The following is an 18,095-nucleotide window of genomic DNA, read 5'->3' on the forward strand; positions in this document are numbered from 1 at the left end:
GCTGGAGGCTCAGACTGAGCAGCCACCAGAGAGCAGTACACCTCACCAGGCTAGTGCAGCTCAGCTTTATGTGCCCCACCAGTGGGATTAGAGGCCTTGGGTGGAGGAGCTAAAGGTTTTGGGCACCTCCAGAGGCAGGAGAAGGGATTCTGCTGTTGTTTCATTGTTGTTGTTGAATTCCCTTATGTTTCTCACTACATTTAGCCCATTGGTCTGTACACATTCCCATGCCTAATATTCCTGTATAGAAATGGCTACAAAACTCCTGTGTAATTCAGTTTTGTGCCAGGAGTTTCTGGACCTCCATAAGCAAAGGAGGCAAATGCCAGACCTGGCAAGGAATAGGTGCACGCTCACTACCTAAGGACATCTCCAGCATATGGGGAAGGGGGTGTTTGGCCTAGTATTTAGGAGCCTATTATGATTTTTGAAAATGCCTACACGGATTAGCAAAAAGAAAAGGAGTACTTGTGGCACCTTAGAGACTAACCAATTTAAATAAATAAATAAATTCATAAATAAATAAATAAATAAATAAATAAATAAATAAATTGGTTAGTCTCTAAGGTGCCACAAGTACTCCTTTTCTTTTTGGGAATACAGACTAACACGGCTGTTACTCTGATACATGGATTAGATATGCCTAACTCCCACTGATTTCAAAGTAGGTATCTCTGACTTCATAAACACAGTTCCATCTTCACAGATGAGAGTTTCCTCTCCATACTCTCTGTGATGGACCCAGTTTTTTTAGGATGAATTTAGGAAGGTTCCTTGTGTGCAACTCGGTTCAGGGGATGTCCATGGAAAAAATAATCATCCCCAGGGGTCCGAGCAGGCTTTTATGATCTCTTTGAGCTTTGGATCTAGAATGCCATACCTTTATAGTTTTGATAACCATTTGCCCAATGGTGGTCTGTATGAGTAATCCCAGGCACATCAGTGAATGAGTGGGTGTGAGGCTGCCCTTGTCATGATTTAGCATAAATCTGAAAGATAACAGCACCCTAATGCCGGTGTTTGTTGTCTGTTGCAATTCAGTTCTGTATCTTGTCTTTGACAACTAGATAAGGGAACAAATGAATTTCTTTGGTTCTGACTTGAGCCACTATTGTTCCCATACCTCTGTGAATATGCTCAGAGATGTCTGAAGCGTGAAGATTCAAATCTATCGCTGCCTGAATGATCTTCTTATAAAAGTAAGAGTTTATTTACTATGACTTACTGTTCTAGTGGTAAGGTGACATGTGTCTCTGGACAGAGAAGTAGATGGTATGTACTATTAAATGCCTTAACTTTACATTGGCTTGTGGTTTTGTAATAAGTAATGCAGTATTTTTGTCTGCAGATAAATAAATACTTCCTCAGCAAGGGGAACAGTCTGCCATGCTTGTCAAGACAATATATTCTAATATTATCATCAGTCAGGAGAAGAGGTTTCAGACTTCTTTACAGGGACCATTCAACCACAAGCTCTTTTTTTACAAGACAGATTTAGGAAAAGTCTTCCTGATCTTGGATCACTTTCAGAAGTTTAAATCATTGGTTCTCCCAAAGCTTTGAGACCATCCAAAAAATCTCAGCCTTCCAATTCTTGCAACTTCTGGAAACCATGGTTTCCTGTGAAAACAGAGTTTAGTGGGCCATGCTGCATTTTTGAGATCTGTAGCATTTTCTCCTGAGTAACTGGAGCTACCAATCTGACAGCAGAAACAAACTGCTGACTCTTCCTCGTCCCATTCAGACTCACAGCAATGAGGACTCTCAAGGAATCTGCTCTTGAGAAAATGTTTCTTGGAACCACTCTCTACATAACCAGTTACAAGCCTCTCCAGCTAGAGAGACAGAAAGCCAATTTGTTTAAATCAGTGGACAGCTGGGTAGAACTGGTATCACTATTGCGGAGGATGAGGGGTTACTTCAGGAAGAACTGCACCAGGAGCTACATCTCAATACCAAGGTGGAATGGTCAGAGCAGTGGTGAGCAACCTGCCACCCACGGGCTGCACACAGCCCATCAGGGTAATCCACTGGGAGCTGCTCACGGCCATGCCTGTGGATGGTCAATGTAAACAAATGGTCTCGTGGCCTACCAGTGGATTACCCTGATGGGCCATGTGCGGCCCGCAGACCGCAGGTTGCCCACCACTGGATTAGAGAGTGAGAACACCCTAAAGGAGCACATGTGTGGAGGAGCAGAAGAAAATGGAAATCTTGAGTTAGGGATCTCAACCAGGACAAAAGTCCGAAAGACTTGGTGTATCTGCTAATTTTGGAGAACTGCTCCTCCCACTGCAGGGATGTGAGGGAATATGCTGAAGGAAAAGTACAAAGGAAGGGAGAGAGATCCTTTTCTTGAGCAGAACAAGGGAAGAAGCTTTGAAGCAGAAGCTGGAGTTTGAGTGTCAATCATACCTTGGAGCAGTGGGTTACCCAGAGGGAAAAGAAGCTGGAGACTAAGGCTAGTGAGCTCCTGAAACTGGCCAATGAAGCATTAGCCTATACACTGTGGCAGAAGAAGCTGTGTTGCAGTGAAAACTGGTCCAGGACTGTGAAGGATGGTGTGACCAGGATACTAAAACATGGGTGGAGACCTGCACTCACATGCTGAGCGCAGAAGTCGATTAATGGGAAGCTGATGTAGATACAGGGGAGTTGTTTGACCCCTCGAGGCTCCAGAAAGGCCTTCCAAGAAGGACAATTGGCTGTTTGTCAAAGGACCGGGCATCCCATGGCATGAACACTCAGAACCAGTGTACAGAAGAAGCTGCAATAATGGCAGTAGTACCCAGCAGACCTATATAATAATGAGCTGGAGGGAACTGGAGGAGAAGGCTGCTATGACTGATGGGAACTGGGCTGAAATCCCTGAGACATGCTCTTTATGGGAAAGGTTCTTAGTGCAAGTGATAAAGTGGGAGCAGAGGCTAAAACCCCTCAGAGCTGAAAAGGAGACTGGTGAACAGCAGTCTTTATTGCTATAGAAGGAGCTAACTATACTCCAGAACCAGCTTAATGTCAAGCAAGGGTTGAAGTCTGACTTGGAGAAGGATAAAGAACTAGAGGGCCTAAAGGCTGAAGTGGCCACCCTGCGAAAAGATCTGAAATATTGCACAGTAAGGCTATACAGAATGAGAACAGGCTGGTGAAGGAGGTACAACAGTCAGCTGAAAATAAGAGCTGCCCTGCTAAAGCTATAAAAACATGGGACCATGAGAAAACTGCAAGACAAAGCCCCAGCCACTATGCTACTAAATTGAAGGTACCTACCCCGAAGAATAATGAAAACTTGTGTGGTTCTGTGGTCCAGAACATCATTCAAAAATATTCTGGGTGCAGGAAGAAGGGCAATGGGGGCTGCTGAGTGAGCTGTTAAAAGCTGTAGAAAAATAAAAGGGTGACATTCTTAGTATTCAAAAATCCTGAGAGAGGTATGAGCTTGAATAAAGACAGTCTTAATTCTGAGAGGTGTGCTTGTGTCTGCTGTAGCCAGGGAGGCTCCTCTCCAAAAGAGCAAGAGGCTGCCTCAGACCAATGTAACCATGGTAAAAGCCCAACATTGTTGACTGCATTCAAGAAGCTCATCTCTTGCATCCCGATTTCTTTCCATTTAGTGGTAGTTTGGAACCGTGAATCTGTGCCAAGGCACACAAGCCAACAAAAAAAATAAAAGTAAAATAATAAAAATAAATTAAACAATCAAAATGAACAGCTCTAGTCTAACTAAACTAAATAGATAACTAGCTCAATCAGCAGGCACTGGGAACAATCTGTTCCAACAAATCCAGGTTATCTTAAGCTGGTGAAATTCCTGGTCCGTCTGCTACTGTGGTTGTAAGGAACTGAGGCAGCTGGAGCCCACCCCTCCCTTCTATAGCTTTGCCTTCAGAACATTCAAGAACAGTGAGGGGAGGGGCAGGAGGAGCCATGAGAATGCTCTAATGGGCACTACTATGAAAAGGATCCACCAGTCCATGCTGCATTGCCAGGCCCATCCCAAGAGCCGGAATGTGAAGAGGCCACTTGATGAAGCAGCAACATTATGAAATTCTGCCTCAATAATTATCACCAAAAACTCAAGAGCAATCACAGCAGTTAGTCAGGAGAGGTAACACTGCACTTTTTGTATAGGTCAGCAGATGATGGTAGGATAGGGTCCATCAAGGACTGAAGAGTGTGTGTATGCAAGATAAAGGGAAGCTCAGTCTGGTAAAGGATACTGTTTTCAGTGAGTAAGATTTTGTCTCCATGTTCGTTATACAACTCTAGTCCATTCAAACCAATATAGTATGGATCACCCCAGCTCGTTAGAAGCTGAAACTGGAAAATAACTGAAAGATGTTATTAAGGAAAATTTTGATTCCAACGTTTTTTCTATTTCAGAAGAGTTATAAGAGAATAGTAAATCTCTACGGTGAATAAATGACTGTGCAACCTTTGCTCTGCCCACTTGTGTGTATGCATTATGATACTGTCTTTAATTACTGGGACACACATTATTTAGTACATCATACATTTTTTTCTACAGCCTTATTTACATGGGTAACATCTTGCATTATTCTTTTTCATTCTCTTATTACTTTCAATAATTCATTGTCATAATGGTGAAATATTCCTTCCTTGACTTAGACTGCTTCTGCCATAAGTTGTCTTCTCTCTAATTAATAATCTGCATTCACATACTGTACATATTCTTTTCCTCAAGCATCACAGTCTTCCCTAGGTGCAGTTCACATGATGAGCCAGCTAACTAAATAAGCTATGCACAAATACTCAACACAGGTATCCTGATTTGCAGTTCAGGAGAGGATTCAGGTAACTATAAAGCCCACTTAGCTAACAGCTTATGTGGGCTACAATTACTTGGAATACAGATACATGATTGTGATGCCACAGGGGACAATTATGATAATCTAGTCTCGTCTCTTTCATAATACAAGGCATAGAATTTATCCCAGTAATTCCTATGCCAAGGACAATAACTTCTGATTGAACAAGATCATGGCATTTTAAAAAAACATCCAGTTTTGATTTAAAGAGTTCCGGGTGACGTGGAGTCCACTACTTCCTTTGGTAAGTTGTTCCAATGGTTAACCACCTTCACTGTTAAAAAAACTGTACCTTACTTCCAGTCTGAATTTGACTAGCTTGAACTTCCAGCCACCGGACTTTTGATTAAATAGTTTGTGCTAAGTGAGATTTGAAGACCTTGCATCACCCTTTTAAGTCCTTGTGCTGGACTAATCCCAGACCCACATAGTAACTGGGAATAGGAATTGCCATCCTGGATCAGGCGAGGGTCCATCAAGTCCAGACTTCTGTCTCCAACAGTGGCCAGGGCCAGATACTTACCACAAAAGTGCAAGAACAGTACAGCAAAACAGTACGCAGATGTGGGATAATATGCATCTCCTAAGTATCAGAGGGGTAGCTGTGTTAGTCTGTATCCACAAAAACAATGAGGAGTCCGGTGGCACCTTAAAGACTAGCAGATTTATTTGGGCATAAGCTTTCGTGGGTAAAAAAAACCCACTTCTTCAGATGCATGGAGTGAAAATTACAGATACAGAGAAAAATATACTGGCACATGAAGAGAAAGGAGTTAACTTACAAGTGGAGAACCAGTGTTGATGAGGCCAATTCAGTCAGGGTGGATGTGGTCCACTCCCAATAACTGATGAGGAGGTGTCAATACCAAGAGAGGGAAAATTGCTTTTATAGTGAGCCAGCCACTCTCAGTCCCTATTCAAGCCCAAATTAATGGTGTTAAATTTGCAAATGAATTGTAGCTTTGCAGTTTATCTTTGAAGCCTGTTTTTGAAGTTTTTTTGTCGAAGTTGGCTACTTTTAAATCTGTTATTGAATGTCCAGGGAGATTGAAGTGTTCTCCTACTGGCTTTTGTATGTTATCATTCCTGATGTCTGATTTGTGTCCATTTATTCTTTTACATAGAGACTGTCCGGTTTGGCCAATGTACATGGCAGAGGGGCATTGCTGGCATATGATGGCATATATCACATTAGTAGATGTGTAGGTAGATTAGTAGATGTGAGCCCCTGATGGTGTGGCTGATGTGGTTGGGTCCTCTGATGGTGTCGCTAGAGTAGATATGGGGACAGCATAGGCAATGGGGTTTGTTACAGGGATAGGTTCCTGGATTAGTGTTTTTGTGGTGTGGTATGTAGTTGCTGGTGAGTATTTGCTTCAGGTTGGGGGACTGTCTGTAAACGAGGACTGGTCTCCCAAGGTCTGTGAGAGTGAGGGATCATTTTCCAGGATAGGTTGTAGATCGTTGATGATGTGCTGTAAAGGTTTTAGCTGGGGGGCTGTACGTGATGGCCAGTGGTGTTCTGTTATTTTCCTTGTTGGGCCTGTCCTGTAGTAGGTGACTTCTGGGTACCCGTCTTGCTCTGTCAATCTGTTTCCTCACATTCCGAGGTGGGTATTGTAGTTTTAAGAATGCTTGATAAAGATCTTGTAGGTGTTTGTCTCTGTCTGAGGGATTGGAGCAAATGCGGTTGTATCTGAGGACTTGGATAAGGATAATGGATTGCGTGATGTGTCCTGGATGGAAGCTGGAGGCATGTAGGGTAAGTATAGCGGTCAGTAGATTTCCAGTATAGGGTGGTGTTTATGTGACCCTCACTAATTTGCACTGTAGTGTCCAGGAAGTGGATCTCATGTGTGGACTGGTCCAGACTGAGGTTGATGGTGGGGTGGAAATTGTTGAAATCCAGGTGGAATTCTTCAAGGGCATCCTTCCTGAGGGGCGATATCATGAAGATGTCATCCATGTAGTGCAAGCAGGGGAGGGGCACGAGGGGACGAGAGCTGAAGAAGAACTGTTCTAAGTCATCCATAAAAATGTTGGCATACTGTGGGGCCATACAGGTACCCATAGCAGTGCCACTGACTTGAAGGTATAAGTTGTCCCCAAATCTGAAATGGTTATGGGTGAGGACAAAGTCACAAAGCTCAGCCACCAGGTGTGCCGTGGCCTCATCAGGGATACTGTTCCTGACAGCTTGTAGTCCATCCTCGTGTGGAATATTGGTGTAAAGAGCTTCTACATCCGTGGTGGCCAGGATGGAGTTTTCAGGAAGATCACCAATGCATTGTAGTTTCCTCAGAAAGTCGGTGGTGTCTTGAAACTAGCTAGGAGTGCTGGTTGCGTAGGGTCTGAGGAGAGATTCCAAATAGCCAGATAATCCTGCTGTAAGAGTGCCAATGCCTGAGATTATGGGGCGTCCAGGATTTCCAGGTTTATGGATCTTGGGTAGCAGATAGAATACCCCTGGTCGGGATATCTCCTTACCACAAACAGAGAGAGGCTTGAGCCCTGAGAAGCAGGGGGATTTCTAGCCTTTTAAACCTTATTTTTAGTGTTTACTGTTATAACATTGAATAGATCTGATATTTGTGGAAATGTCCAATCCTTCTTTGAATCTCATTAACTTCTTTGCCTAAGTGACATCCTGGAGCAATGAGTTTGTGTGAAAAAGTATTGCCTTTTATTGCTTTTGAATTCACTGTCTCTCAATTACTTTGAATGTCATCTTCTTCCCACTTGGATAGAGGGAGAAAAGAAGTTCCCAATCCAACTCCTCTATTTGGGAAAATTTATTTTAAAATATATAATTAACATAGTTTAGTACAAACCATAGTTACGTCCTGACCTACATTCATGTCAATAGTTTTTGTCCTTCCTATTTAAATCATATCCAGATTTATTCTGTATGGAGGATTATAAAAACAAGAGGCAGTTTTTAGAATTGATCCTGAATTAGAGACAGACCCAGTGGAGAGTTTGAAGCTGGGGTTGCATATTCATGCTTTATTGTACATGCAATTTATATTTATTTGTATTTTAATGATGCCTCTCTCATGCTTTAGGTACCTCACTTAAATTAAAACAAAGCCAGCTAGAGGAACTCTGAAAATGCTGGGGTCAAGAGAGCAGGGATTCAGGGAGACCAAAAAGAACAGAATTGCAATACCCATAATAATAATAATAAAAATAATCACAAGATACTAAACATAATAATACAAGTGAGAAAATGATAGGAAAGGATACAACCACATGGCATCAATGGTGCTTCATAGTCCATACTAGCTTGTTCCATCCCCCTTGCATTAATTCTGCCAAAATACACAAGAAAAATGTTAAAATCCTGACATATTTAGTAAAGAACAGACACTCTCCACCAACCCCCCACCCCCCAAAAACACACCAAAAAACAAAAACAAACCAGTGAATTTGGAGAATTTATCCATCTGCTTTCAGCCCAGGAATTCTCTGAGAAACTAAAGGAAGAAGAGGGCCTTATTTTCACAGCTGAGTGCAGAACTCCACATCTATTTTGTATACACATTTATTTCTCCATGCTAATTGTCCACTGTGCATCTAGTTGGCCACTTGCACATACAGTCTTTGTACGCACACATGAAAATTAGGCACACAACTGAGGGCACATTTAAGTGCATGTAATTTTAAAAAAGTATGCCCAAAGTACTTGATATTTGTATCCATGCACTTCATAATGCATCTGCTTCAGGGAGGCCCATCCAAACAGACTACCTTCAAGGAGTAGGTAAGAGAATATGTAAGATTTAGAATAGTAAGAACATTCTACTTTACCTGCCATATGGTCTGATAATCCGTTGGGGCTTCAAGTAGTCAATGAAGAGAATTTCTTGAGCAAAGTCAAAGTGACAGTTGCCTGGTCCCTTTCGGATAAGAAAGCCCTCTGTCGGGGAGATACAATGTCCATCCAGCGAGACATGGACAACCTTAGCCTTGGGAAAGAATACCTTATTTTAACATATGGATCTAATAAAAATATGTTTTAATTTCACTGACTGAAACAACTTGATTATTAAAGATACTTTTGTTGTATTGCACTTATTTCATCTCCCTTTTGACAAATTCGTTGGAATCTGAATTCTTACAAAAAACAAGGCGTAAAATACACATACCTCACTAGTGACACAAGAAATGTAAATCAAAATGTCATTGAGACAAAAATTCCCAGGAATAATGAGAGTGCTCACACTCAGAGCTTAGCTTCCAATATGCTAATTTTAATTCCTAGTAAAATTCCATTAAAAAACCCTTCATTTAAAAGGGGCTGAGGCTGGTTAAGAGTGACATCCCACAACACCAAACCTAAAAAGCAAGGAAGTAAGGTATGAGACATTGCTATGATCACTATTGAGCCTGTGTGAAGTACAGAGGCTCTCGGTAGAAGTGCTGAATTTTTAAATTTTAAATTTGAATTTTAAAAGTAAAAGATTTTATTTTAATAAAGGTATCACTTTTCCCTAGATTGTTGTTACATTGCTGTTTAAAGTTAGTAAATTTGGTTTTACTAGCATCAGCAAAATACGAACTAGTAGCTACTTAAGTAACTGCTTTCACCTGTAATAAGAAAGGACATCTGTTTAACCTTAGAATTAAGAGGAAGAGAGTTTAGCTTTGTGCTCTGGAATGCAAGGTTGAATGTTTGAGGAGTGACTGTTTATAATCCCAGTTTTTGTCAGATCTGCAGTTATTAAACTTGTTTGGGGTTTGGGTTTACCCTGAGGGATGTCACACCTACCCACCTTCATCCTTTTTTGGATGAAAGTTTTTGTTTACGGAAATTCCTTGCTTTTTAATACAGTAAGTGTTGCAGGGCTCTGGGAGGCATATAAGAGGAGATAGGGATGCACTCCACGTCAACTTTTGCCATGTATATGGGAATATGGATGGAGCTGGGATGCTTGCAGTGAGAGGAAAGAGTGCAGAATGCAGGGAAATAACACAGCTGGGCTCTTGGTAGTTGCCTTCTAGTTTTAGCCTTTGGTGTCATGTTTCCTGGCTCTTCCCAACAACTAAGAGTGTTAGAAATGTCCTTTTAAAAAATGATAGCTAAAATTCAGATGTATTCACATGACTCCAGGGGCAGAGGCATTAAGAAACACACCAAATATCACACAACTCGTAACAAAATTGTGAGGGTTGGCAGCACTGAGCCCCAGCACTGCAGCATGTAACTTCTCTCTCGGGGAGCTCTTTCCACTGCTCTCCAGCATAGTCGAGGATTGTGTCACAGACTATCTCCCTGCAGTTTCCTAGCCAAAGCATAGATGGCAGCCATCTTTTCTGGGAGCAGCCTGTAGCAGCAGCCTCACCGGAAATGAAAGAGCCAAAAGGTAGCCATCTTGAGTTGGTACAGCCTTACATTCAGATGGCAAGCAGGACTCTTAGATGTACTATATTTCAGATGAATCAGGCTCCCAATTTGGAGAGGAGAGAGAGAGAGTCCAATCCAAAAATCTACTTTAGCCTAAGGAAAGAAGCATGGAGCTGGGTGCCAGGAGAGCCCAGGCTGAAATCTCACCTATTCTACTCACTGCTGCTTATATTTGTGTGCATTTTACAGCTCTTATTACTGAGCCATACCTCAAACACCTATTTGAGAAGGCAGTCAAGTATCAGGCATCCCATTTTACCAATCAAGTAGCAGAACTGCACAAGTTAATTTCTAGCACAGTTGGGAATAGAATCCAGTCCAATAATTTGACAGAATTTAGTCTCAACTACACTGACAAACTAATGTGAAAAGTTATCCGGTTAATCATCAGTAGGCCACCCCACCCCAGTGCGAGGACTAGAACCCAGTATTCTACAGCTGACTAACAAATAGTTACTTAACCCACTGGAAACAGGTACATGTCACTTTCCCCTCTAGTGGTTGCTCCACTGAGAGAACAACAGTTATTCCTGCACTTCAGGCGCTAGAAAGATGGGCTGGGAATGTGATGGTCTGTGGTTCAAACTCTGCTGTGACCCTCACAGGGCTCCCTGATGGCTGCACAGTAGAAGTCGTGATTTTCCAAAAATTACAAAAAGGCTTATTTAATTCACACAGTGAGAAAATATCCTTAGACAAGTTTTAATCTGCCAACTAAGGTGAATGTGACATGTAACAAAAAACAGGTGTTCCACATTTGGGTCATATTTCACACATTTTGTTCACTGATGTCACACACTGGCCATTTGGTGGCTGAGAAATTTGGCAGCACAGTTTTTAATGAAATGGGGGCCATTTTTCTGAGGGTAGCCTGTGGCTTCAGTCCCGTTGGAAACAATGGGAAATAGTGGCAATTTTACTAAGCTCACTCCCCTTTCACTTTGGAGCAAATTCTATGGCATCTGAGTTCCTGGCTGTTGAAAACAGATTTCTTGGTGTATCTAGGATGGTTGTTGGATCTGTGGAGGTAAGTGTGGTGATCCATGGGTTTCTTGTACATAGTCATGTGTATGGTTCCATTACTGTTGCTAATTATGGTGTCCAGGAAGTTGATGCTGTGTGGCAACGTTCTAGAGAGAGTTTCATGGATGGGTGGTGGTTGCTGAAGTTGTGGTGGAAATCTAGGAGAGAATTTAGGTAATCTGTCCAAACGATGAAAATATCATTGATGTATCTCAGGTATATCATTGATTTTGTGGTACCTTTCTCCATAAATTCTTCCTTGAGGTAGCCCATGAAGAGGCTGACATATTGGGGAGCCATCCTAGTACCCATGGATGTTCTCATGGTTTGGACAAGGTGTTGTGACAGTCTGTAACCTTATGTTCACCACTTTTACAAGACTATGACAAATTTTGTACAAAGTATGCCTTGTGAGGTATCATTTGAAAACTCATAATCTGATGAACATTATTGTCCTGGTAAAATGTGTGGGGCAACATTGTATGTAAAGTTGTTAAGTTCTATTGTATATGGCATGTTCAAACTCTGGTGAAACAGCCTCAAACCACTTCCCCAGAGACAAAAAGCTAGCCAGCACCACAGCCAGCATAATCATATGGACTATCACTTGATTAAGCGGCCACTCTTTGGCAGGAAGAAGGGTGTGAGCAAGACATTTATATCTTAGCAATAGAACAGCTGAAAGTTACAGTCCAACAAACTTTTGGTTGCCTGAACCCCAGCTGGAAATGATTCTCAAAGAGGAGGAAAAGATATAAAAATGAGGAACAAATCACCTGTCATCCCTTTCTCTCAGATCACAACATCCACAATATCTGAAGGAGAAGGAAATGAACATTGAACTGGGGGATGGATCCTGACTGAAAGGCATTCAGCCAGTAAGACAGCAAAATCATGTGGTGAGAGAGACATTTTGCTTCAAATTCACTTTGCTTGTTAAGTTTGCTAGGTATTATTTTGCATTTTACCTTTTATTTCTTTGTAACCAATTCTGACTTTTATGTCTCATTACTTGTAATCATTTAAAAGCTATCTTTCTATAGTTAATAAATGTGTTTTATTGTTTTATCTCAACTCGGGTGTTTAGGTTGAAGTATTTGGGAACTTCATTTGGGATAACAAGGTTTGTACATATCATTTTTTATTATGAACTTTCTGTGAGCTTGTATTATCCAGGAAGGTATTGGGCAGTACAAGCAGCACATTTCTGGGGGAAAGTCTGGAACTGAGAATTTGCTGGTGTTGCGCTACAGTGTAATTCATGGGTGGCAGGGTGGCTGTCTGAAGCACTTTTGCAGTATACCTGGGGATAATTTATATGCTGTGAGTGGGCAGGCCAGGAGTGGTTGCTTTCATAGCGAAGCAGTGTAAAAGGCACCCCAGGAAGGAGAACTGAGGGGACACAGCTGTCAAACAGTCCAGCTTGTACCCTGGGTAATGTCACAGATGTCTGTTGTTAAATAGGAATTTGTGGGTGAATATGAAATGGATGACAGGTTTCAGAGTGGTAGCCATGTTAGTCTGTATCAGCAAAAACAACAAGGAGTCCTTGTGGTACCTTAGAGACTAACAAATTTATTTGGCCAGATTGGTCACTTCAATCTCCCTGGCCCTTTGTGTGGTGAGTTTTTTGAGGATGGTTTCTATGAGTCCTGATATTCCTTCATTAAGTGTACTGTGGCCAGATGTGATGGGTCTGCCTGGGTTCCCTTGACAGCTTGATGACGTTGGGGTGTAGTGCAGTGTCCATATGGTGGGTCCTGGTGTCATTGTTCCTCCCAGGCGTGGTGTTCTGTAGACTGTGGAGCTGGTGTAGTTTGTTTTTGTGTTTGATGGCTGTCATCAGTTTCTTTTTATAATTGTTTTGGGTTTCCTGCATGATCGCCATGTAGATTTCCGGATTGTTTTCTTCCAGTGTGTGGGAGTATGTGATGATTTCTTGTTTGAGGTGGTCTCTTCTGGGGTATATACGTATGTATGTCATGATAAGATTACTGTGGAGAATGTGATAAGTTACTGCGCTTAGATAAGGAATCACCCTCAGTGGAGGTATGTGAGGCTGACTAGCTTCTCTGTTATTATATGTAGGGAATAGGCTAGATGCCCATTAGAGGTCCCTGCAAATCCAAATAATTTTCTATCAGTTCTCAGTTCTTAGAATTAACTAAAATGATTCCATAGGGCTTATGTTCAATGCCATAAACTGTAGATTATACACACTATCCATTCCTATAGAGTGGATGGGAGTTGTAAGACCTGTTTGACATGCCTAAGGCTTGAGGTTTTAAATGTAATGAAGTCCCACAACAACTGAGGCATCTTTTAGAAAGAAATTCCTGTTGGCATTTTATACAGTGATAAAATAAACAAAAATAGAACAAAAATTACCTCCAGCTAAGAGAGCACATGGAAGCCCGGGCCCCACAAACTGCTATCAGTATCTCTCCTAATTAGATTTTCTATGAAAGAGTGGCCTACACTCTAGAACCTCAATACTTTAGGAGCTAATGCCATATGGAAGGCGTCCATGCTGAGTCCTCTCCCCTCCTAGTATTTACACCTACCCATTTGTTATTATCAGGCCCTGTGAATTTCTTAGAACTATCTCTGCCTCTTTTTCTTGTATTTGTTGTTTGTGAAGGAAGACAGCAAACCTGCCATTAAATCTGCCATTAAACTCAGAGTCAGATAATTTAGAAGGATTTATGCTATTACATTAAAGCAGCGACATTCATTTATCAAAGTACACATTTTCTAATGGGTGGTTAAACACTTCTGCTGGCAGTGCCACTTTCTTTCACTCACCCCTCTATAGGTATCCTCTGGAGATTTATTATAGTTCCAAAAGCGAAGCCCTGCAATATTTTCAGCTTTATCAAAATGGATTGTGATCATGTGATCTTCCCCATAAGTGAAAGGAATAAGCCACATATGATTATCTTCAACAGTGATGTTAGTCCCATCTATTAACCTACAAACAGAAAAATCCTTTAGTGATAGACTGGCAATTGTTAAGCAACGGAAAATAGCAAGAGAAAACAGTATACAGAAGAGGCCCAAAACTGATCGCAGGAAAACCTGTGCCTTATTTCTATTCTGAATTTGAGTAGCCAGCCTCCAGACATAAGATTTTATTATGCCTTTGTCTGAAAGTTAAAAAAGCACTCTACACTATATCATCATGTAATTAAAAACAGTGAGTAAAATTTTCTAAAGTGTCTAAATCACTTAGGTACTTTTGAAAATTTTACCCAGTATCATACTTACAAGAAGACAAATTAATGTTGAGTTAGGTAACCTTAATTCTGGCATTTCCTAACTTTTGATTGTTTGACTTCATAATTTAATATTTTAACTAGTGTTTTATATGTTTATATTTCATATATGTGAAAGGGGGGCAGGGAGAAAGAGAATATATATGGAAAAAGATAGAGAACACTATGTAACCTGATAAACGAGCGTAAAAGGAGAAAGAAGGAAAAGAGGAAAAAGACTGAGCAATCATGAGGTATGATTGCCATAAGTATAGGCTTACCCATGCTAGGTTTTAGCTTGCTAAAAATTGCAGTGAATATGTGGCAGCATGAGTGGAGGCTAGCCTGTAGTTGCCACCTGGGCTGCCATGGCTTCAATGCTATTTTTAGTGAGCTAGCTGGATCAAGGCTAGCTGGCTACACCTACATATGCTGCAGTTGTATGCGGGCCGAGGGACGTACCGGCTGCCGCTTCCCGCAGCCCCCATTGGCCTGGAGCGGCGAACCGTGGCCAGTGGGAGCCGTGGTCGGCCAAACCTGCGGACGCGGCCGGTAAACAAACTGGCCCGGCCCGCCAGGGGCTTTCCCTGAACAAGCAGTGTCCCAAGTTTGGGAAACAATGCAGTAAATGAATGTGGTTCTCAGTTTTGCATTTGGTGAATATATTTTCATCCTGGTTAGTAAGCTAGGTCCTTAAGCTAGATGATATCAGTCTTCCTTTTTTAGGCATTAAAAGGACAGCAATTGTAATTACCTCAGTTTAGAGCAGACGTATAATCTAAAAAGAAGAATGAGGTTTCAATGCAATAACTTTTAATGATTAAAACTTTATGATTGCAAAAGTGAACCACTCAAAAACCAGGAAATGACAAAGTTAATGTTGCCCATGTAGTCTTAACTCTGCCCATGTGTTTATGCAGCATGATACAAGCTTTAATTAAATCACTGCACAGTATGATTTCCGAGAACCTCTGCAGTGTATGTGTAGAATCATACCCACTGAAGGAAAAGGTGTGATAGATTTATTTCTAAATAACTTAAGTCTGAAGTAAAATAACATTACACTAAGTACTTATTACAAATATTTTAAAGAAGTCAAAATTAATTGTTCATAGTGATGTTACTATTTGTAATAATTTTTTTACGTTTGTGCCAAAAGAGTGCTTCCTGCCTGACTTCTGAGTGCTTAATTATGCAACTGTAACATTTTCTTTCACAAGTTATTTTAAGAGAATTCCTTAGGTTTGGTATTTTTAAAACATGAAAAATGGTACATCTGTCCTGTGCAAAATATTCACTTAAGGAAACAAGGTCTTGCCTAAGTCACTACATATTTTATTCTCTGAGGCAAGAACTCCAGTGTTCTCTTGTCTCACTGAACATGCTCCTTGCACCATTAAATGTTGTATGCACTGTGCACACAAGCTATTATTATTTGTAATGCAGTTACACCTAGATGGCCAATCAGGGATAAGAGCCCCATTATGGTAGGTACTGTTTGTACATATGGTGAAAATGTGATCCTGCCCAAAGAATCCAATTAATTTTACAGAAAACTTTACATTCTAGGCACATAACATATTTCAAATGCATGAGCCATGCACATTGAATGAGGTGGAGCTACCAGGAAAACTACTTGAGCATGTGTGACATGCAGTTTTCATATGGACATAACTCAGCCCATAACCCATTTTCACTGGAAAACTGAACGGTGTTTCTCCATAATGAAGACTATTTGCTTGACATAGTTCCAATGTTTACCTCTCTATTTTAGTGCACAGCTTTTTTTTTTTTTTTAAAAAGGGAACAAGAACCTATATTTGCTCAAACTTTCCAAAAATGATTAATACTTGGGCTGAGATCAGGTCTGCAAAATTGTACTGTATAGTCCAGTGGTGGGCAACCTGCGGGCTGCATGCAGCCCATCAGGATAATGTGATTGTGGGCAGCGAGACATTTTGCTGATGTTGACCATCTGCAGGCATGGCCCCCTGCAGCTCCCAGTGGGTGTGGTTCGCCGTTCGCAGCCAATGGGAGCTGTGGGACACGGCGGGTCACAGGGACGTGCTGGCACAGGATTCTGGAATCTGACACAGGTCATAGCTAATGATGGCACAGCTGCAAGTTTACATTATTATTAATTATTATTATTGTTTTGTTATTATCATCATGATATAGTAAGGGTTAAACAATTATACATTTTATAAATGTAAATTATATGTATTTATAATAAGTTCTCATTCATTACCTCTAAAATCTCAGACTAATGAGAATATTGAGAAGACTATCATGGAAACAGCCCACACAGGACGAAACACTTCAGGAGATACTTAGCGTTTTCAGTTGTTTTCCTACTTACTTGTCTAATGTTCTGGAATCTTCCATGTACTCTGCAAGGTCATTTAAATCCTGTGGTGAAGCAGAAATCTGAGCCATAGTAATTGGTAAAGCCTGACCATCCTTTCCTACTACTTCAAGTCCAGTCAGTCCAAGATAATGTGAGTCTCCCCAGGATAAGGTGAAATTTAGCTGCAGACCTAAAAATAAGAATGAACACATACATATTTATCAGTCAGTAGCAGGAGGCACCAAAGAAATGATCCTAAAGCACATATTAGCACAGAGGTGGGCAAACTTTTTGGCCCAAGGGCCACATCAGGGTTGCAAAACGGTATGGGAGGGCTGGGTAGGGAAGCTGTGCCTCCCCAAACAGCCTGGCCCCCCACCCCCTATCTGCCCCCTTCCCACTTCCCGCCCCCTGACTTCAGAATTCCCAACCCATCCAACCTCCCCTGCTCCTTTTCCCCTGCCCGCCCCCTCCCGGGACCCCCTGCCCCTAACTGCCCCCCCCGGAAACCCTCCCCATCCAACCCCATCTGCTCCCCATCCCCCCCCCGGGACCCAATCCAACACCCCCGCTCCCTGTCTCCTGACTACCCCGCCCCTGAACCTCCGCCCCATCCAACCGCCCCCTGTCCCCTGACTGCCCCCTGGGACTTCCTGCCCCTTATCCAACCCCCCGCTCCCCTTACCATGCCACTCCGAGTGGCAGGACAGGCTTATTGGAAAGCCTGTGAGGTGGGCGGGCGCAAGCTGTGCTGCCCCCGTGGCAGCATAACTACAGGGAAGGGGGGACAGCAGGGGAGGGGCCAGGGGCTAGCCTCCCCGGCCGGGAGGTCAAGAGCCAGGGAGAACGGGCCTGTGGGCTGTAGTTTGCCCACCTCTGTGCTAGCAGATCAGTTTATTAATCCAAACCTCCATAATTAGCATGCAACAAGAAGAAGTACCTCCTTTCATTTTTTTCCAGGTGCATCCAGAAAAGTTAAAAATAACAGAATGCAAGTTCAAGGGCTAAGATTTGCTAACAGTAACTGGAGATAGCAGGGGATCTAAGGAATCCAGGAGTTTCAAAATGTTAGGAGCGGGCATGCAAATGTAAACTCTATGCCTGCAAACTCAGCCCATCAAGTCCATTCAAACTGCTGCTAAGAGCATCTTCCTGACAGAACGCTCTTACGATGTCACCCCCACTACTGCCACCTTTTATGGTTTTATGCAGAGTCCCATGATTTTGACCCCTGC

The 18,095-nt window shown here is 42.0% G+C and overlaps 1 protein-coding gene across 1 annotated transcript in view; it reads right to left on the reverse strand.

Annotated features, from left to right (window-relative positions):
- KATNIP (katanin interacting protein) overlaps positions 1-18,095 on the reverse strand; it is a 180,783-nt gene that overhangs the window by 23,389 nt on the left and 139,299 nt on the right. Inside the window, exons 18-22 of the mRNA XM_077828584.1 lie at positions 16,873-17,050; positions 14,065-14,230; positions 8,640-8,797; positions 8,076-8,140; positions 4,221-4,331 (exon numbers count right to left, since the gene is read on the reverse strand). Of these exons, the coding sequence (XP_077684710.1) occupies positions 4,221-4,331; positions 8,076-8,140; positions 8,640-8,797; positions 14,065-14,230; positions 16,873-17,050 (678 nt within the window). The remainder of the gene's footprint in view (positions 1-4,220; positions 4,332-8,075; positions 8,141-8,639; positions 8,798-14,064; positions 14,231-16,872; positions 17,051-18,095) is intronic.

Source organism: Eretmochelys imbricata, chromosome 10, assembly GCF_965152235.1.
Source record: "Eretmochelys imbricata isolate rEreImb1 chromosome 10, rEreImb1.hap1, whole genome shotgun sequence".
NCBI lineage: Eukaryota > Metazoa > Chordata > Testudines > Cheloniidae > Eretmochelys > Eretmochelys imbricata.